We start from the raw sequence: 22,111 nt of genomic DNA, 5'->3' as shown, positions 1-22,111 counted from the left end.
TTCTATCCTTAAAGAACAGTCTCAAAAGGTTGACAAATACCACTGAACAAGAACTGGAAACAGACAACTAATAGCAATATTAAAGGAACATCAAGTCAGAGCAGTAACTATCACTTTCAATGTCCCTGTATTTTGAAAAGTAGCACAGGTTTCTGACTGACAATATTTGTTGTTACGTTTGAGGCACTAGACAAATACTTCACATCTGCACCTGGGAAACAGCCGTTCATAGACCAGTCCGACTTGGGATGACAGAGATGTGGATTCAGGCCAAGTCCATGGATCTGCGTTACCAAATGCTCTTTCTACAGCCCAAGTATGCTGTCTGTGTACTAACCTCGTACGTACTGTGTGGTAACAGAGAGCAGTACCACAACACAACTTGATTTCTCCTAAGAGTCAAACTGCATGGAGGCTAAGCTGCTGATGCAACTTCAGAGCCGTGTTACACAGGCCGTCCTGGGCTGTGGCAACACTGAACCACAGCACCACCCCAGAGGCTGGGCCAACATGGCCAGCTGAGGCAGGCGACTGCTGTCCTTGCTTCAGTAGAATGACATCTCCGTATCTTCAGCCTTACAAAACCAGCTGCTCCCGTCACATACATGACACCCCTGAATACCCCATGTAAGGACAGAAAGAGCGAACCCTACAGGGGACGTCCTGACCCATCCTTAGAGTTCACCTTAACATCGGAGAGTCCTCTCCTCCATTTAGTCTGCCCATTAGACAAGCTGTCTAAAATGCCAGCAACACAATCCTCTCCAGAAGCCTGTGCACCCTACTTGTGCTCTGTAATAAAATCCATCAGAATTCCTTGGCCTCAGAATTCTTCCTCTGGGGTGACAGAGAACCTAGGAAACTGGATAGAGTCGTGTTTTCTTCCTCTATCAGAGACCCCCAGCCTTTACTAGGGACAACGGTTCCCAGCAGCAGCTGCCTCTTCTGAGCTTCAGAGCCCACAAGGAAAGTCCATTAAAACAAAAACAAAACTTTTATTATCATCAACTCAGGTAATATTATTTATGTACTCATTTGTGTGTGTGTGTGTGTGTGTCTGTGTGTGCGAGTGTCTGTGTGTGTGTGTGCATGTGTCTGTGTGTGTATGTGCATGTGTCTGTGTGTGTGTGCATGTCTGTGTGTGCACGCCTGTGTACCACGGTGCACATGTGAAGGCCAGAGAGCAGCTTACAGTTGTCAGCTCTGTCTCCTCCCACCATGTGGGTCTTGAGATTGAACTCAGTTGTGAGGCTTGGTGACAAACACCCTAACTGCTGAGCCATCTTGCCAGCATATCATGTTTTCAAATCCGTACTTGCAGCATTTTAAGTGGTATGTATTTCTGTGTATCTGCATGCGGGTATGTGCAGCTGAGTACAGGGGCCTGCACAGGACAGAGACGAGTCAGACCTGCTAGGACTGGAGTCCTCAGTAGCTTCCAGCTGACCAACATGGATGCTGGGAACCGAACTCAGGGCCTCTGCAAGAGCAGCATGTGCTCTTAACTGCTGAGCCGTCTCCAGCCACCATCATGTATTTTTAACAACAAAGTACATGTCCAAGCATTTAAATTTAGCTGCATGAAAAAAACAAAAAAACAAAAAACAACCAGCCCATTTTCCCTCATTTCATTATAGATGAGTGGAAAACTCCTAACATACTGGTATGTGAGGAGAAAAAAAGGGCTTTCTAGTCATAGGCCTGGTGTGACATGACACAGATTCGGGCTTTGTCCATTTTCTGGCTCATGCTTCCTAGTGACTGGAATAACCCTGAGGTGCTTCAGGCCTCCTTCTGACCTTCTCCTGCCTTCCTCTCACCTTTTCCCTTCTCTAAGCCAGGTCATCAGAACTGAAAATACATTCTAGTCACCCCAGCCTTTCCATCTTAAAGACAGCCATGAAGAAACTCTCTAAGTGGAAATTCTAGAAGCGTCCTGCCCTATACCACCTAAAGGAATGCTCAAGGCCAAGAAGACTCCACACAGACAGGCTTCAAGGATCTTCCCACTGAGTCTATTATGAGCATTCGGTCTTAGCCTTTTCGTTCAATCACATTCCACAGGACTGTCCGAGCTTCACCCAAGCTCCATAAACACCAGAAAGGACACAGCATGGACAGCTTCCAGAATGCTCACCACCTGGGGGAAGGCATGCCCAGAGAGCACAGAAGGTTCTCCCAGATCTTGCCCTGTACATCCCTTCATCTGTATCCTTTGCAATATGCTTTATAATAGTCCGAGGAATACAATCCCCTGTGGCAAATTAACTAAACCCAAGCAGAGAGCCATAGGAATCCCAATTGCAAATCAATTCATCCTGGATAGAGGGGTTCAGAATTGAGTCGTCAGAGATGGGGGCGGGGGGGGGGGCAGTGCTGTAGGACTGAGACCTCAACCTGTGAGACCTGACACTGTTCCTAACTGACTGCCTCAGGCCCGGGTGGAGTCGGCAGGCCGGGGTGGAGGCGGCTTTCCTCACATTCTGGCATCTGTGTTGCAGGCATATAGCAGGGGAACCGGAAACAGATCTGAGTCTTCCTCTGTATCAGATGTGCTTTAGGGAAGAGTCTGACTCACTGACCCTCAGGTTCCTGAAGGCTATCATCTCCGAGGCTATGGAAGGATTAAACAGGATTCCAACTGCCTGGATTCCGTCTGATCAGAAGATAGCGCTCAGCAAACACAGTGGCCTGTATGAGCTGACACAGCTAGGATGGACCTCTGCTGGCTCCGGGAGGGGAACACAGACTCAGTGATCCCACTGTCATGGCCACCGAGAACAAGCAAGATGAGATGAAATACAGGGGGCTGAACAAGAGAGCAGTAACCAAGGAGAGCCCCAGGACATTTGAGTGCTCCAGGCAAAGTCTGAGCAGGGCTGAGGGGCAGGAGGGTCAGCTGACCTTTGTGGTCAAGGCAGCCGAGGGTAGCATGAGTGTGGGGTGGAAATATGCTGGTCACCTTCACTGTCACCTTGACTGGACTCAGAGTCACAGCAGAAACAGATCTCTGGGTACGTCTATAAGGCTGTTTCCAGAGAGGTTTAAATTGTGGGAAGATCCAGCCTGAATGCGGGCACACAATCTTTATGATGGGGTCCCCAGCTGAATAAAAGGGAGAAGGCAAGCTGAGTACCAGCAGTCATCTCTCTGCTCCCCAGCTGTGGGTGCAATGAGACCCAATGCTCCACGTCCCTGCTGCAGCGCCATCCCCACTCATCCCGACTCCAGCTTCTTGGGCCTCGGCTGTGGGCAGAAGATCAGTGGATTCCCTGGGAGTTATCCAGGTCCTCGGCACCAGACTGGTCGTAGTGAGGTATGAAGCTTCATGGACTGGGCAGCTGCTGGGTGCAGCATGGAGCCAGCCCCTTCTGGACTCCCCAGACACCATCATGTGAGCCATTCTAGCAAACTCTTCTGTAAGGTATCTACACTCTACTGGCTCTGTTCCTTTGAGGACCCTGCCTAAGGGCGGAAGATGATGTGGAGTCACCCACAGATCAGAGGTTAGGCTAGGCTCGGCAAGCTTCCTAGAGTGATGTAGAGAGAGGTCACAGGGACACTCAGGCCAGCAGACACACGAGGAAGGCTACGTTGTGGAGTAAGCTCTACAGACACCGACGTAAGAACTACTTTGTCCGTGCCCCAACAACTGGTGAGAACAAAGTCCCTGCACAGGAAGAAGGGTGGTCACACACAGCTGGGTGGCAAAAGCCATAAAAAGCCAAGGACTGTCTGGCCGCACACGGAGAGACGATGGGACTCACGTTCCTCCCGCCAGAGACACAAACCCAGGGAGAACCCCGAGGGGTTGGGCTAGAACTGGAGAAGCCACCGTAGCCCCAGATACCTATTTCAGGGCTTGGACAGGGATCGAATACAGAGCGTGAGAGGGTCCAGAAGTACCGACGCCCCAACGCAAGGAGCACACGGGTTACCTAGCCACTGTCTTCTTGCTAAACACCATTCTCTACTAAGAAAACCAGTTTCTTGGGAACATGGTTGATTTCAAGGCAGACAGGGAGAAATCTAAGATGTCATTGTGGCATGGTTTTTTACAGGGTTTCTCTGTGTAGCCCTGGCTGTCCTGAAACTCTCTTTGTAGACCAGGCTGGCTTCAAACTCACAGAGATCTGCCTACCTCTGCCTCCCGAGTGCTGGGATTAAAGGTGTGTGCCACCACTGCTCAGCAATCTTGTGCCAGAAACTAAGTAAGTATTTTGAGAACACTAGCAGCATCAAAAAGAGCCAGCAGCGCTAAAGGCTCCTACTGTGTGAGGCTAGGACCCAGTGTGTAAATTAAACAACAACATCAACAACAAAATCGGAACTACATCAGTGGACGTGGACCAACATCTGAAGTTCAAGTCCTAGCCCTGCAACCATATTAAAAAGCAAGGAAACTCAAAGCTCGATAGGGAAAAGCAGAGCCAACAGTGGCGGACAGAGAAAGGGAGGGAAGAGCCAAGGGCTTCCCACCGATTCTCGATTACGTGGGGGAGTGACTTCAGGAGAAACAGCCCGAGACAGCACTGTGAGCAAGTGATAATAAGCATGGGAAGTCAGAAGGGGTCAGGGCATGTTCTTCCTTCTTTTCTCAGACTCAATTTCACCAATCTTTTAAGGTCATTTTTGTATTTCTAAGCCCACATAGCAAACATATCCTACTTTCTACCATTCCCAATTAAAAAGAAACTCCTTGGAGAAATGACTGATTCTCCATATAGGTCACAGCAAATACAGAAAGCTGTGGGTATCTCATCATGCCAGAAAGGGAAGCAGCACCCCAAAGTTAATGAAGGCAGAGGGGAGGAACAAAGGAGCCAGTGTGATGGGATTCCACAGGCAACTCCGGAACAATGTGAGCATCAGAAAGAATCACTGGAAGCAAGATACATCAGAAGGGTAAGGGAGAAACTACGGCCAGGATAGAGATGGAAGCCACCTAGGGCTTCTCTGTGCTGGTGACAGGTTGGTTCTTGATCTGCAAAGTCATTTCATGAATATCTGTCCCCAAATCAGTTTATTCAACTGTATGTATTGGTGGTGTGGACTTTTAAATGTATAGATTTCATAATTAGGAAAGAAAATCTGAAGGCTTCAGAGAACTGTCGTACTTTACCTGCAGGAATATGTGGGCTCCCCTACTTTAAACACTCGGCCACAGAGATGAGAAGGCTTGTTCGCTTGCTCAAGCTTCGGGAATCCCAGGGCAGGGTCTTCACCACAGATGTACCACTCCATTGGTCCCAACAAGACATGCTGTGCAAGTGTGTCCTCCTTCTGTGGGGAAGGGTTGGGACCCCGGCAGTAGATTTTGGGCACACAGTGGGCTAAATGCTGGTATACTTCTCTGGTGAGGTCAGTTGCTTGCAGCCATTTCTTTAGAAAAAGAAAAAAAGTTTTAAATAAGGTCAACGGACTGCTAATTTGAGCAATTATATCCAACTTCCTTTTTGGTAAAAAGATAATAATAATCATATTTTGTTTATACTATTATACATTAAAATTTTAATTTGGGCCGGCCACATGGGTAAAAGTGCTTGCCTGATGACTTGATTTCAATCTCCAGGACCCTGGTAAAGGCAGAAGGAAGAAACATCTACAAGAGCCTGGATGGACAGACGTACGTGTGTGTGTGTGTGTGTGTGGGGGGGGGGTCTTTCACGGATGTCATCCCACAAGAGCCTGACCTATTGACTATGGCTTCTTTCTCTGATGAACTTCTCTCTACAAATCCTTTCCCCTTTGTTCTCCCCCGAAATCCAGATAGAAAACCAAAACTCAAAATACCTCCCTTTTCTGTGCCCCGACTTTGGCTTCCAACTACCTATATAGCTGGATATCTCACAAGTACCAACTCAAAATGCCCACCACCACCAAAATCTGTTCCTCTATCTCGCTACTTTAGATTTATCTAAGTACTTAAACTTGAGAATCTTCCGCCTGCTCCGATCAACATCATCACTCTGTTTTTACCATCAGACAGGCATCCATCCATTTCTCTCTCTACAGAACTTCTCACCCCACCCCATCACAGCGTAGCCATGTCCTTTCTGGGGACCCCATCAGCCTTGTCCCTCTGTGAACTTTTCTAACCTCACTACTGGGGTAATTTTTGACAAATACCAACTTGAACATGTCATACGTTTAAGGTCCAGCCCCTGAAATGGCCCTGGCTCACGAAGTCCTCCTGGCTTACTTCCCCTGCCTACGGCTGTTTCTAGTCACTCAGTGCGCATGCTTTGCCTCCTAGGAGGTGTCCTTTAGTCCAGTTTCCACCTCCCTCCCCTTCTGTCAGGGGTGACCCAGTGAGGACTGGGTTAGACTGGTGGAGGACTCCAAGTCTGCTTTCACTCACTGTACTCACATTCCAGAGAGACAGAGAGATGCCCCCAGGGAAAGAAGGCCGGGGCAAGTCCAGACCTGCAGCCCAGCCCAGGCCCCCTGAAGCACTCGCTTGCCTTTCCTCTCTCCTCTGGCCTTCCCTGGCCTTTGCCACACAGCCTGCCTCCTCCGACCACGTGTCCACTGCTCTCTTAAACTTCTTTGTGCCATATTGGCTCTAAGCCAAGAAAAAGATTGTAAACCTCAAAACATGAGATAAAATGACCCACGTGTACTAAACAGTTAACTGAACCGCTAACACAGCTCACAAACCCAGTGTTTACTTAGGTTGCCATCACAGACTTGTTAAAAAAGACTTCTATTTTCTGAATATGATGCTATATGCCTTTAATCCCGGCACTCGGGAGGCAGAGGCAGGCGGATCTCCGAGTTCCAGGCCAGCCAGGACTACACAGAGAAACCATGACTTGAAAACCAACAGGGCCAGGGGAAGGAACTCCTAATCGAGCTCAAGCCTGGCGGTGCCGTCAGAGCCATCCGTGAACCTGCAACCCAGAGCTCCCGAGGCAGCAGAGGAGGGCAAGATTAAAGGGACTATGAAGAATCGATGCTTAGCATCTGAAGACATCAGTGTGAGGAGCTGGAGAGATGACAAGAGGCGATGAGCACTAGCTGCTCCTGCAGAGGACCCAGGTTCAGTTCCCAGCACCCGCATGGTAGCTCACAGCCATCCATAACTCTAATTCCAAGGTATGTGATGCCCTCTTCTGAACTCCAAGGGCACCAGGCATACGCACGGTTACACATATATACATCCGGGGAAAAAGCTCATACACAATAAATAAATAAGTCAATGTAAGGCCTTCATTTAGCGATTATCTACACAATCCTCAGCCCACATATTTCTTCTAAAAATAACATTTTAAATATTTGTGAGGTGGTGTATTTAACTTTTTAGTTAATCTCATGTTCCAGAGAACTTTTGCTAAAAATATAAACACTTAGTTCATAAGGCTTGGTACTGAAAGGCTATGACTGCAAACAAAGTTTTTACCACTCAAGTAATCGTGGACTTTCCAAACATTACCTTCCTGTTTGCTTTATGCGTGCAGGACGGGACTAAGTTATTTTTCAAATGACAGTACTTCTTAGGAGAAAAATCCCCAAAACGATTCTCCCCTTTTAAAGAGTAGCTGCTAGAAATCACAATGTTATACATTCAGAAGCACACACACACACACACACACACACACACACACACAGTTTAAGTTCCACAGTTACAAAAAGGGCAAGCAGTGAAATCATACTCACTGAGGGTTGTTTGTTTGTTTTTGAGACAGGGTTTCTCTGTGTAGCCCTAGATATCCTGGAACTCTCTATGTAGACCAGGCTGGCCTTGAACTCTCAGAGATCCTCTTGCTTTTGCCTCCTGAGTGCTGGGATTAAAGGCATGCACCACCACACCTGACTTATTGAGTTTTTAAATGACGCTTGTACTGGCCACATCCAAGGGTAAATGTCCAATTGTTTACCCATTGTCGGGTAAGCCAAGATAAGAAGAAAAGTTATCAAATTATCCTATACAGTTTTTTTATGAATGAAAAAGTAAGAAAGCTGAATACAATTTTAACTGACAATATCAAGGTTTTATTTATAAGCATATTTTCAGTGGGAGATAGGACGAGTAAGAACAAATTATAGCTGGGCAGTGGTGGCACATGCCTTTAATCCCAGCACTCAGGCAGAGGTAGGAGGATCTCTGTGAGTTCAAGGCCAGCCTGGTCTATAAAGTGAGTTCCAGGACAGCCAGGGCTGTTACACAGAGAAACCATGTCTTGAAAAACCAAAAAGAGGCATGCATACATACTCACTTAAAAAATAAATTTAGGGGCTGGAGAGATAGCTCAGAAGGTAAAAACATGTGCTGCTCTGTTCTTACAGGACCAGAGTTTGGTTCCCAGCACCCACGTACAACTCCAGCTCTAAGGGAGCCAACACTCTCTTTTGGCTATTGCTGGTTCCTGCACTCATGGAAATACACTCTTACAGACACACACACGTATTTTAAATAAAATGAACATTGGAGAGGGGATAACAGGGTCTCACTCTATAGCCCTGGCTAGCCTAGAACTCCCTATGTAGATCAGGAACTCACAGAGATCCACCTGCCTCCACCACCTGAGTGCAGTGAGTAAAGACATGTGGCAAACCTGGCCAGAAGTGTCTTGAATAGATTTTTCAAGAAAGAAAGGGCTGGAGATCGAGTTTAGGGGTAGAGCACCTGTGTAGCATGAGCAAGGCCCTGCACCTAAACTCCACGATGGTAAGAAAGGAAGCATAAGAGAAATGAATAATCCTAGCACTCTGGAGGCAGAGGCAGGCTGATCTCTGTGAGTTCAAGGCCAGCCTGGTCTATAAATCGAGTTCCAAGACAGCCTGGGCTGAAAAACCCTGTCTCAAAAAACAAAAACAAGCAAACAAAAAACTGAGAGGGTCGAGAGGAATGAACGAGAACATGAATTTAAAAAAAAAAGATTAAGTTTAAAATGGTGAAATAGGTGGGGGAATGTAATGCCTGTAATTCCAGCACTTGGGATGTGGAGGCATGAATATCATAAAGTCAAGGTCATATTCAGCTATTTAGGGAATGAAAGTCAGTTTGAGCCACATGGGGTCCTATTTTAAAAGAATGGAAAAAAAATTTAGTTTTCCTCATTTTATGTTCCCATCTCTCCTAAAAGCTCACTTTTGCAGAATTGTAATCAAGATAAGACGGTTCTTAGAAGAAACTGTGTAGTATTTATTGTGGCTCCATCAGCTGATGGATCACATCTGTTCATAGTTTCTTTGATAAAAAGGAAGCTTCAGCTGCGGAAGGATCAGCAGCTGCAGAGAACCCGACTTCAGTCCCCAGCACTCACGGCAGCTTACAACCACCTCTAACTCTACATTCAGGGGGTCTGATGACCTCTTGAGGGCATCTGCACACATGTGCACAGACACATGAACACACATACATACACATACCTAAAAATTAAAAATCTTAAAGGAAGGAAAAAAGTTAAGGCTATTATGAAGCATGTCATTAGTGGAGAAGTATCTAATTTCAAAAATCATTTTCTTGTCAAAACCTAACTAAAAAGGCTGACATATGTTCCCCATCGCTTAGAAGTATACCACTGGAGCTGGTGGTGTAGTTCAGTAGTACAGAACTCATAAGGCCCAGGTACTCAATATTGCAAAATACAAAAGTTTATTACTGTTGTGTGAACAATTAAAAGCCACCTAGTATTTGGACTCTATTACAGGCACCTTAGTCTGATTAAGCTTAACATGTATTATTATATAAAGCAAGAAAAACTTAGGATTGTCTCTCACAATGATTGCTTACATATTTCTCAAAATAAAATCAACAGCTTTTCCTACCAGTTCTCATCTGCTAAATGCTGCTGAGGTTTCTACGTGAAACATTACTGGGTTTCCAACTTGGCTGCACTTTGGTTTGTCCTTATCTCGGATACACGGACCAGCACTTACCACCTTACAAGTAAAGAAACTGTCACCTCATCCCACTACAGCAAACAAGCCATGACAACGCTTCCAGCTCTCCTCCTGCTGAAGGTTGACTTTAAGCCTCGGACTGAGAACACACATAAAACAGAAACGCAAAGCAAGGGAGTCCCTAGAGGTTAGCTGTCTTTGCTACTGCACCTAAGTATTCTACAGCCGATTAAAACTGCATCTTTTGAGCACATCTGGTTTGCTTTCAAACAAGGCCACACAACATGTGAGTTAGCTACAAAACAGCAATCTCTACTGGTAAAATAGAGTATGGAACTGGAGGAAAACTACATTAAGATGGCAGGTACAAAGGTACAAAAATGGACAATAAGCTCATACAAGTGTTTAGCATCACGATCAAGTAAGAAACGGAAGTGCAATCCATGAGAAAGTCCTTCATACCTAACAGAGTGGCAACAGTCAAAACACAGACAAGTGCTGGCAAGGATGCAGCTAACGGAGCGCCCTCCCGCACTGCTGACAGAATATAGAATGCTACAGCCACCCTGGATACAGGCTGGCAGTTCCTCAAAAGAGTTATTACCATATGACCCAGCAGCTCCACTCCCAGGGACATGGCCCGGAGAAATCAAAGTGCACACACACAAATCTCTACACAAATATTCACAGTAGCTCATTCCGGATATCTAAAAAGCAACAAAGCCCAAATATCTATCCACTCATGAATGGATAAAACTATATCCATTCATGTGCTATATCCATCTGTACAAGGGGCTATTGTTTGGTAATGAAAAGGAATGAAGTATCAATGCATTCTACAACACTGATGAACATCTGTGAAAAGAAAGGAGAACAACCATAAGATATATTGTATGGTCTCATTTATATAGAATGTCCAGAATAAATGAATCTATGGAAACAGAAAATAGATTAGCAATTGTTTACAGTTTGGAGATGGGGGGGGGGGAATGGAGAGGGACATATTCCTTTGGAGGGATGATGAGAACATTATGAAAGGGAAGTCATGGTCACACAGCTCTAGGAATGCACTCTAACCCTGAACCATAGTGTGTACTGTACCTCCCTAAGACTATTCACAATGTTAAAACTAGAAATAATCAACACACCCACAAAACTCTACACAAAATGTCTATAATGAGTGCTGGCAAGATGGCCCATTGGTTAAGGGAGCTTGCCTGGCAAGCCTGGTGACCTGTGTTTAATCCCCAGAGTCCACATAAAGATGGAAGGGAAGAATAGACTCCACATCATGTCCTCTGACCTCCTCAAGAGTGCCTGGCACCCACACCAACTCACTCTTCACATACACAAACACGCAGACACAGAAATTCAAGTTCATGAAAGAAATTTTTGAAATCTCTCATCTGGGTGTGTGCACGTGACACCTGGGGGGGTGGGCACCCGATGTCTTCCTCAGTTTCTCACTGCCTTATTTTAAACAAGTCCCTCACAGAATCTGGGATTCACTGATTCAGTCAGACTAGCTTGCTAGCAAGCCCCAGGGACCCGCTTGTCTCCTGCTCCCCAGTGCTGGGACCACAGCCACACACTGCCGTGCCTGGGGAGAACTCAAGTCCTTATGCCTGCATGAAGAAGCATTGGACTGAAGGAGCCATCTACCCAGCTCCAAATTTCCTTTTCGGAGACAAGGATCCCCCATATAGCACAGGCTGGATTGACACTCCCATGTGACCCTGCTGCCTCAGCCTCCTGAGTGCTGGGATTATAGACGTGCACCATCCAACACAGCTTCGATTTATTTCACGCATGGGGAAAAACAATACGTGTCTTCCTAAATGATAATCACCTATTGGAACATACTGGAATCAATTCTACCAAGAAAGAGAAGACCGACCGCAGCTGGCTTCGGTGATCTCTAAAATCCCAAGTGTAGAGTCAGCTTGGTTGAAATGGATGCAATAGCAAAGGCTTTCCTCTGCCTGATACAAAAAAAGTGTTCAAGGCTTACTCATAGGCCAGGTGTGGTGTCACCTGCCTGCAAGTCCAGCAGGCAGGAGGCTAAGCAGGAAGATTCTGAGTTCAAGGCTAGCCTGGGACACACAGCAAGCCCATTTCAAAATGACACAAAAGGCATCAGCACTTACTAAGTTAAAATGGAATTGGTATTAAAAAATCATCAATCACGGAAGTCTAAATTCTGCAATAACTACTTTCTCTGTTTAATCTTCTCTAAAACTAAAAAAAAAAAAATTTTTTTTGAGATGGGCTCTTACTATATAGCCCTGGCTGGCCTCAAACTGGGATCTGCCTGCCTCTGCCTCAGAAGTGCTGGATCTAAAGGCATGTACCACCACACCTGACTAAAATTTACTTTTATCCTAAGAGAAAATGGCCTGTTAACTTTCAGCTGTGGTCCAGGGCCATGCTGGAGCCTAAGGCTGAAGGAACCATGTTCAAGTATTTGGTATCCTAATTAAACACACCCAGTAAAGCCCTCTAGATGTAATTAATGCTGGGTGAGGTTATACAGCGGGGGAGTACGGCACCGATTCTAGTGTCCATCTGTTCTGTTTACAGGACTTCCCTGCCTTCAGACTACATTTCCTAAAGTTTCATTTCATAAATCTCCATAAGAAAGCCACTTAAAAGTCAACTGAGCCGAAAGTAACGTGAGCTCAGACGGAGATCTTCCCAAATTCAAACAGGCACAAGTTGATAAGAGTCTGTTGGGCTGGAGATAGCCCAGCAGTTAAGAGCACACAGCACTCTTCCACCACACTGGGGATCTGGTGCCTGGGGCCAGGGTGCAGCACTCATATGCTCACACCCGACACAGACATACACAAATACACATCATTAGAAATAAATTTAAAAAAAGGTTTTGTTGCATTTCCCTTATTTTCCTGCACTCCGTCTGCTTGAAAATTCACCCCTTAAGAGCTGGGCGCAACAGCCCTGGCACTGTTTTTGTAAATGCTTCCTCGGGAACCGCAACAAACTGAGGGTATCTCATCAATTTTAGAATGGGTAACACTGCTAGCATCACTAGCCCACAGATGCCAAAAAATTCACTGGAGAGAAAAAAACCAAACAAACCAAAACCCCACTACTTTGACATAAACAGATTTGACAACAATTAGAAAAAGATACCAAGTTACTGTTGTTATTTTCCTGCTTTCTTAGGACAGGCTTTCATCTCCTTTTCCAAATCGCTTTGATAAATCAAAGGCAGATGGGGGCTGACAATCCTTGGGTTGTGCAATCTCACACAGAAATACATGAAAACAGGCTGAACACCTTAGTCTTAAAAAACAAAACCAAAAACTCAGAAAGACTCGTTAGGCAACAATGTATTTTTTTAAATGTTTCACCTTTACCCTCCCTCTCACTCATTTCCACCTGAACTTCCTTAGTGGTACCAATTCACCCCAAACACTCAACAGCCTCATACCCCAGCTACTGCCCGCAACATGCAGGGTGCCGAGAGGCACTCATTTTCTAGGAGCTTTTTCAACTTCAGGCCTTAGAGACTGGGCTCCAATTGTTCGAACCATTCACAGTCACTGTGGACAATCTGTTCTGATAGGTGTCCCCTGCCCTCACTGGCAAAAGATGACACTGAGTGTGTTGAAGTTGTTTTTATAATTTTGCTACTTATATCAGCACTGTTCATATTACATTTTTAGTCCTTACTGAGTTTGATTGGCTTAGGGTTAGGGCCTAATGGCTGCTGATACACTGTGATCAACTCTATCATTAATGAGCTTGCATCTGTTAACCAAAGCTGCTTTCTCAAAGTTATATAACGTTTGTTCTCCGTCCAACTTTTCCCAACTTCTAGAAAAATTATATATATTTTTTAAAAAAACCTCCCAGCCTCCACGCTCAGCAAACGTGTCAAGACACTACCATGCACCCAGGCACCGAGTTTATTTAGTTAGTTGCCATCTAACTAAATAAACAAGTGCAAGACGACTTTTTTAAAAAGCACTGTGGGGGAATGCGGGGCTGTGCGGTTTGCAGCCTGGGTGCCCCCGGAGGTCCCAGCAACAAAGTTGGTGAGGACAAGACGCCTCAGCGCAGACACTGCTCTGCTTATCCCAAGAAAAGAGATCAGAAGCTAAAGTAGGGCGACTGTACGACTGCGCTAGGAAGCGGCTCGCTCCCTTCCTCCCAACAGCCGGCATAAAGGGCGAAGGCCTAAGTGTGGGAGACTTCACGGACGAGGAAGGTAAAGAGGGGCAATGAGAGCGCCAGGTACTGGGGGCCTGGGGACCTCTGGGCACAGAGGGCGCGGAGCAGGCTCGATGGCCTCCTGGGTCCTTTCCCCACCGGACAGGGCCAGCGCGGCTGTTACCCGAAGTCAGTGGCGCGCTCCGGGATTTCCAGGACTCTGTTCCTCCCCCGGGGCGCGGCCTGCGAGGGCCGGACATCGCCCTCCCGGGCTCCCGCACTCACCCCTGCGATCTCCTCGGCAGAACATTCCAGCAAACTGCGGTCGATGGCCTGCACCTCGGACTCCAGCTCCGACGCCATCTTCTCTCCTTCTCCCCTCCCCGGGCGCTCTCGCCGCTGTCGCCTCTCCCCGGGCCTCAGCTTCGCTTCTGCTCCCGCAGCCGCGACGGTCGCCTCTGTCCCGGGGCCGTCAGTCCCGGGCCGTCCAGGCGGCCGCGAGCCGAGCCTCGCACGGAGCAAAGCGGGACGCGAACCTGCAGCGAGGACGGCGGCCACTGGCGCGCGCGCCCGGGCTCAGCGCCCAGAAGTCAAGTCGCCGCCTCGCCCGTGACCCGGGGAAGGACACCGAGAACCCCAGGCCTGGCACTCCGGATGGCCACTACCGCGTTCAACGCCAAGAGAGGGGCAAAAACACCCAGGCGGGGGAGCAGAGCATTCTGGGTACTGTAGTCCTTCCCTCCGCAGCCGGGGAGCGGAGTGAAGCCTCTAAAAAGGTGCCGCGCTCAAGCATCATGGGAGTTGTAGTCCGTCCCCCGGCGGAAGCCTGGAGAACGGCAGCTTAGAATCCGTGAGAGGGACTTGGATGCCAGAAGAGCGAAATCACGTGTGAAGTGTCGTTTTAGTATCTTAATTTCATTTATTCTGGTCATTTTTTTCATCTCCCCAGCACCAAGAACAGTTCCTGGCGTGATAGACACTCAGCTGTCGGTCAAAAGTCTGGTGTCCGACAAGCCCTCAATTGTCAAAAGAATGAATGACCCGCGCGTTCTATCCCTGAGGTTCCAATGCCTTGTCATCCTTGCACGAGCCAGCGAGGTGTGTTTAGGACCGAGGTTTGGAAAAGTTTTAAGAAATATTTTTTAAACTTAGCAAGCAATTTAGTTTTTGACCACGGATGGAGATTGATTGATTTATTTATTTTTAAAGTCTTGATGCAAAAGAAAAGTAGTCTAACGACCCTCCTTAAAGACCCGCTCTCGGGTTCCGGGAGTAGAACAGTCCTGGAAGCGCGCGCTTACTTCCGCGTCCACCCTCCCGCGTCCTGCGGCTGCGCGGAGGGAGAGCCAGGGAGCCGAGCTGGGACTGCCATTGTTTTTGAAGGTTTTCAAAGGTTGAGGGGAAAAAAAGTTGAGGGTCCAGTGGCAGTCCACAAGGCAGCAGAAGAGGTACTGAGTATTTTCAGCCGCGTTGCTTTAAGATTATACAGACTGAGCCAGAGGATTTAGCCGTCGTTTTTCTGTAAAAGCAGATTGCTCAGAGGCTTGTGTATACTGACTGGAATTTGTGACATGCATTTGAATACCTTTTAAATTGTCCTCGTGGAGAAGTTCAGGCTCTCACAGATGACCAGACTCCAGTGGCCCTGTAGGAAGAGGCTGGTCTTTTTGTTATTGGAGTTGTTATGGTTAGGTCTTGGAGCCTGGCAGCCCTAACGGAGGTAGGCTTGGGCATTTGTCCTCAATAGGACAGTTAAAGAGATACGCAATAGGGAAAAAGCGGAGACTGGAGAATTTTCGATATAGCCACATTGGGAAGAGGGACAAAGAGGTCCGGTGACCCTATCTCCCTCCATACCCCCCACCTCCACCCCTACCCGGCAAGTTCACCACCTCCAGAGTCCTGACGTGAGGGTTAGGTGTAAGTAGAAACCATGAGCTGCTTCTGTAAGTTTCCTTGGTCATGATATCTTATCACAGCAACAGAAGAGTATCTAAGACAGCATTCATTCTTTGGAAGTCTGCCTTGAATTCATAACCCTCACTGAAGAGGAAGAAGGCTAGCCCCAAGTTATTCAGATTTTTAGGCCCCTCCACAGTACCTAAGTCCACAGCCCCAAAATGCTACTTTTTTAAAATAGAGAAAAAAACTTTTCACACATATAAAAAAAAAATCTGCTCTTGGGCAGGGAATGGCTCTTACCTACCATGTAATAGGTCCTGGGTTTGATTTCCTAACTAAAACAAAAACAAAAATATTACTACTGGGCTTGTGAGGCACCTGTGTGGGTAAAGGAGCTTGCCATACAAACGTGACAACTGGAGTGTCCCCATCAGAGACCGTGTGAAAGGAGAGAAATAACTGTCTGTCCTCTGACCCTCATACATGGCATGGCACACATTTGCACACACATCACGAAGTTATACATTTTTAATAAAAGAAAATATGAGGGACTGGTGAGATGGCTCAGTGGTTAAGAGTGTTTGTTGCTCTTGCAGAGGACCCAGGTTTGATTTCCAGCACCAACATGGTGGTTCACAACCATCCATCCATCGCTCCAGCCCCAGGGCATCTGATGCCTTCTTCTTGCCTCCTAAGGCACCAGGCACACATATGGCACATGTAAATACTAAGCAGACAAAACAGTTGTACACATAAAAATAAATAAAGCTTGAGAAAAGAATGGAGCCAGGGTATCACACAAGCTCCAGAATTGTTTGCACACTTATCAGGCATGCTAATTTATTCCAGAGGAAGGCTTAATTTATATATAGAACAGTTCTGAGCCAGACCAAGGTTGAGACATGTTTACGGTTTTGTTTTGTTTCTGGTTTTGCCACCTGTTATAATATTATTCAAACTCTTAAAGAGGTGAAAACATATTACCAGGCTTGATGGCACACAGTTTTAATCCCAGTACTCTGTGGGCAGAGGTAGGGGGATTTCTGTGTGTTCAAGGACAATCTATATATACAGTTCCAGGATAGCCAGGGCTACATAGTGAAACCTGTTGTGGAATATTATTTTAGGATGTGTTACATTTCTTTGTGCTGTGGGACATTTGTTTAATGATGCAAAGATGTGTTGCATTCTTTTATGTTGCATTTGTTTAACTCTGTGAAGCTGTGTTACTTTGCCTGTCTAAAACACCTGATTGGTCTAATAAAGAGCTGAATGGTCAATAGTGAGGCAACACCTGATTGGTCTAATAAAGAGCTGAATGGCTAATAGTGAGGCAGAAAAATGGATAGGCATGGCTGGCAGGCAGAGAGAATATATAGAAGGAGAAAAAGATGATCAAAGAGCAAGAAAAGAAGGAGAGGAAGACATTAGGGGCCAGCCACCCAGCTACACAGCCAGCCATGGAGAAAGAAGAAAGGTCTATAGAAACAGAGAAAAGCAAAAACCCAGAGGCAAAAGATACACAAGGTAATCTAAGTTAAGAAAAGCTGGCTTAGAAACAAACCAAGCTAAGGCCGGGCATTCATAAGAAAGAATAAGTCTCCATGTGATTTATTTGGGAGCTGGGTGGCAGGCCCCCCAAAAGAGCCAAAGAGTAAAGAGTTAAAACAAAAAACCAACAACAGAAACCCTATAAAATTTTTTAAAAAGGAAAGTACACTCACATCCACGTGACTGTGCACACAGGTGCACTACGTGAAAGCAGACGGGGTAAAGGGAAAGTGTTTGGGAAACCGAGGAGAAGCAGTAGCTGCAATGTGGTCTTAACCTCCGCACGGTGACCGCGTCTTAACCTGCTGCTATTTCAGCCAGCAACTGTGACTTCGCAGTTACTGGCCTGCTTCTCTAGCAGAGGCCCTGCCACTCAGGCCACAGCCTGGCCACTCAGGCCACAGCCTGGCCACTCAGGCCACAGCCTGGCGGGAATTCTGTTCCTGCAGGCACAGGCTCTGTCGCTGCCACTAAAGGTAGCTTTAACTAAATCTCTATCGTTCTATTTATAAATAAAACTCGAAATTCAAAGGCTGGGGTGAAAACCTGCCAGCTCAGAGAGGCTGAGTAGCACCTAGCTAACCTTCTCCCCTTGCTGGCGTCTCCCAAACAGAGCGTCCTTCCACTCTGCCAAAACAAAAAAAGCCATTCCACTCCAAATCCCTCCTTTCTCCTTCCGGTGCATCTCTCTATTTCTCCCAGATGCCCTCTGATGCTCTAGGATTACTTCCTGTAAACTAGTTGCTAACTCAGCCTCCTGATCCAAAGTGAATTTTATTTAATTAATGCAAGTGCTAACTCTTGGTTCACAGTGTGAGCAAATATCCCCAAAAAGGGGAGCTATATGAGCAGAGTACAGTGATATATATATGAACATGTCATAATGAGGCGGTGGGGTAAAAACACTTGCCTCCAAGCCTGACAACCTGAGTTCAATTCTCTAGTCTCACATGGTGGAAGGAGAGAACCAACATCCACAAGCTTCCCTTTGACATCTGCATGTGCGTGGTGGCACACACATATAAATAAATAAACAAATGTAAAACGGAAATATATATACAGATGGTTGTGAGCTTCCCAGTGTGGGTTCTGAGAATTAAGCTCTGGTCCCCTGCAAGAGCTGCAGGCAGTCTTGACCTCTGAGCCGTCCACCTATCCAGCCCCCCTTCTTTCACCTTTATGTGGGTTTGAAGCATCAGGGTGAGGTCACTATTCTGCCGTTGTGAATATTCCTGCACAGTTTTAACTCTGGCTCTCTTAGGGGAGCTGCCCTTAGAGTCCGAGGACTCGGAACTTGGCACCGTCTCGTCCTAAACCCTGGCTCTTCCATTTGGTGCTGTCAGAGTATGGCACCATTTGAGTTCGTCTCCAGCATTTTTGTTCTGATCTTGTTTGTCATATTTCCTTTTTATTTCCACTTCTTTTTTAAATTTTTTTTTCCAAAATATTTAAGTCTGGAGCTAACGGGCTTTGAGTTTTAATTTTTTCTTTCCCGGTGACACTGACTGTACCAAAAACCGATTCCTCCTGCATGGGTCTTGATTTGGCAAAAATCCTGCGTGTGCTTTTCCTGGACCTGAGTCTTGGGAATATGTGTTTTTTTCTGAAGGTTTCCCCGAGAATCTTGCTTAGAAAATGCTGGCATGTTTTAATCAGAGTTGGAAGTTATCACATGAAATATTTCAGGGGTTGCTATTTTATTGCTTTTTAAGGGATTTAGTTTGTCACATTTAGATGAAACATTTTTTTTTAATTTTTTGCTCCATTTTCAGTGAGCTATCCTGTTTTCCTTTAGATTTCTCTCTCTTGTAACAATTAATTGAAAAATGCTATCTTTTGGATGGTTTTGCCTTTTCACCATGTATTTTGGAAAAATGGGCTCTCAGCTGCTTGGGTCAGAGGACTTTGGGGCTTATTAGAGATAGGATTAATTTCAGAAATAGTGATTCCACCCTTGCAGGACTGCTCTCCTTGTTTTCAGCGTCGGTCTCCAAGGAACACTTGTCTTTCTCTTCTGTGAACTGCCATGCCACTGGCACACCTTCATGTACCACTGAGAGCCAACCCAGGGCACAGCCAGGGAGTGTGTCTTTCTCTAGGTCCAACATTCCAGGGTCATGACTTTCTTCTCTGAGGACCTGTGAATCACATGGGCTCTTCACTTCGGTAATGACTTTACTATTCTCAGATTCTGCCAATTTGTCTAAGTCACAGGGCTGATCCTCTTCAGGAATTAATTCTTTGATTTGGTCTGAGTTTAATACTGTAATTTTTATTTGGTCTGTGTTATCCCCAGACACATTACCAGTCTTACTACCAGTTTGATTTTCTGAGATTTCATGTGTCTTTTGTTGGCCCACAGAAACTTCATGTCTGGCCATAGTTTCAATGCCATAAGGGAACTCTTTTAGAAGTTCTGGCAGCTGGTCACATTTTTCATCATTAATCTCATTTATTGCAGGAAGACTGTGGCCTGCCTTCTTACTGACCATACCAGTTTCCTGAGGGTGAGGATCCTGCTGAACAGCAGCTGGTGAACACACGTTCTTAGTTGTTTCTTTTCCACCAATGTTCTCCTTCCTGCTTTCCTCTAGACTTTCTCTGTGTGCTCCAGCAGACTCACTAGACGCTGGCTCTACAGGCTGCAGCCGCTCTGGCTGCTCAGTGACTTCATGAGGAACATCTGTACACGGCATGCACTTATCTTCCTGAAAACCGAAGTCTTTATTTTCAGTGGTGTCACTTACTTGTTCTTCTTGTTGACTATTGATTACCTGCTGATTAGGTGAAGGTTTCTGGGGCTCATTTTGTACAGTGTTGAATATCTCTGCTATCTGGGAACTGTAAGACACGTCACCTCTGCAAGAGAACAGACACTTTCAATCTGTAACATGGGTCCACTCACGATGGTGCTGCCAGGGTTAGGCAGAGCTTAGCGGCCAGGGGAGAGTGTTTTCCTAGGCTGCTATCAGCTATGTCTAGATCATCCTGTGCTGGTTTGTGCTGCTTTTCTTCATGCACAGGCAGGGAAAGCTCAGCTGATACAGCCGTCCTCGCTACTGCTCCCATAGCATCGGAGGGCAAAGCAGCAGTGGCTGTTCTATTTTCTGCCTGCTGGTTTTGTAAGCTACAAACACTGCCTTCCTTAACAACTGGATCAGTTCCTAGATAGGTCCACCCCTTCTGCCAGACTTGTGCCAAGGCCAACCCGCAGGGGGCCTTCCAGATACATCAGCCCCTGCACCAGCTTTGAGGACACCAACCGGGCAAATATTGGCAGGTTGACCTCATCCACATGACCACTCATAAAAAGCTCCGTTATCTCTTAGCTCTTATTGACCCTTTTATAGGATGATGAAGGCACTCGCCACCTCCAGAAAAACAACAGATGTGATGGCTCAGGTACTCCTGGAACACATCATTCCCACTTTGGTGTGCCACCCTCACCCCCAAGCTCCTGGGACATCAGTGCTGGTACCACCTCTCCAGACTCAAGGGCGTATCTGTTCTTGAGTCTGGCTCATTCACCCTCATTTCTTTTGTACAACTGGGGCACATCTCTGTCCATTCTTTCTGGCAGTCTTCACTCTTCCCACGGCTAGCCCTGTTCATAGGGCTGATGTTAATAATCTATTTTTCCTCCTGGCAACTTGCCTTCTCTGCTTCCACAAGAAACAGATCCTGAAAGTCTCCAAGATGGCAACTACCCAAATGTTTCTTCACCCAAATCTCCTGCTGAGTGTGAGTACACTGACTCCTGACTCCCCCATCCCCATGTTGTCCTTTGCCAGGAAGAAGTAGTCAGATTTGAACCAGCATCCATATATACCCAAAAAGGTTGGGATGTTGGGAATCTCCAGCTCGGACCCCATTCCAAACTCTGGCGAGATGTTTGGCTGGGAACTTGGCCCTATTCCTCCCATTCCAAGTGGCAGCTCCGCCCCTGGAGGTACCCTTTTCAGACACACCTCAGAGAGAGCCCTCCAAGCGGTGGCTCCTCCCCCAGAGTCCCTCAAGACCGCGCCTACAGGGTATTTAAGGTCCTGTCCATAGACCTCTCATGTGATTTCTGTCCCGCTTCCGTTTCCCGCGAGTCACCCAGGAATTGCTTTGCTCAGATTAAACCTGGTCTTATTAATTCCGTTTGATTTGGATTACTATATCAGTGAAGAGACTTAATTATCAGGGAATGGAAACCTTTCACACTGGGCTTGCTTGGCAGCTTTACCCACTGAGTCTTGGAAGGATTTTCTAGATAGTACATTCTCTCTTCAGGTGTGCCTGACCCAAAACTGAGCTATATTTTGAGTCTTTACTTTCAACGATTGCATGTTTCCTTTCTAAGAAGTGTATTTAGTTTGGCAATGTTTGGAAACCTGTTTTCATAGCATGTACCTTCAAATTAGTTTTCTCTTTACTCTTCAAGGACAGACACTCTGGACAAATTATGGGCTGAAGATCTACCTTGGCATCCTCAGAGAACCATGTACTCTAGACCAATTTTGACGTCAGTTTCTTGGTTTGTGTTTCCCTCACAGTATTAATTCAATTGAACAGCATTGCTCTCCTCAATTTATTTTAATATTTTTCTAAATTATTTTATTTATGTGCATATATGCAGGTCTCTGTATAT

General features: G+C 46.3%; 1 protein-coding gene, 1 long non-coding RNA gene and 1 pseudogene across 4 annotated transcripts in view; 1 reads left to right on the top strand and 2 right to left on the bottom strand.

Moving 5' to 3' along the window:
* The window catches only part of Ubr2 (ubiquitin protein ligase E3 component n-recognin 2), an 86,426-nt gene extending 71,652 nt beyond the window's left edge, over positions 1-14,774 (bottom strand). Inside the window, exons 1-2 of one of the 3 annotated variants that reach the window (XR_013046756.1) lie at positions 14,311-14,649; positions 5,123-5,382 (exon numbers count right to left, since the gene is read on the bottom strand). Coding sequence is in view for 2 of the 3 variants with exons in the window: in XM_076557710.1 (XP_076413825.1) it covers positions 5,123-5,382; positions 14,311-14,388 (338 nt within the window). In the remaining variant the exon portion in view is untranslated. Of the gene's footprint in view, positions 1-5,122; positions 5,383-14,310 lie in introns of all 3 variants that reach the window. The other 2 variants (XM_076557710.1, XM_076557709.1) reach the window with 2 other exon arrangements.
* On the top strand, positions 4,892-6,952 carry LOC143269950 (uncharacterized). Its single transcript, XR_013046757.1, has 3 exons — positions 4,892-4,971; positions 5,573-5,626; positions 6,830-6,952. It is a non-coding gene; the product is annotated as an uncharacterized LOC143269950 (long non-coding RNA).
* The window catches only part of LOC121824659 (retroelement silencing factor 1-like), a 33,476-nt pseudogene continuing 25,862 nt past the window's right edge, over positions 14,498-22,111 (bottom strand).

The sequence above is a fragment of the Peromyscus maniculatus genome, chromosome 21 (genome assembly GCF_049852395.1).
Source record: "Peromyscus maniculatus bairdii isolate BWxNUB_F1_BW_parent chromosome 21, HU_Pman_BW_mat_3.1, whole genome shotgun sequence".
In the NCBI taxonomy this organism is placed as follows: domain Eukaryota; kingdom Metazoa; phylum Chordata; class Mammalia; order Rodentia; family Cricetidae; genus Peromyscus; species Peromyscus maniculatus.
Note: the sequence above shows the minus strand (reverse complement) of the source record. Positions and strands in the feature narration are given on the sequence as shown.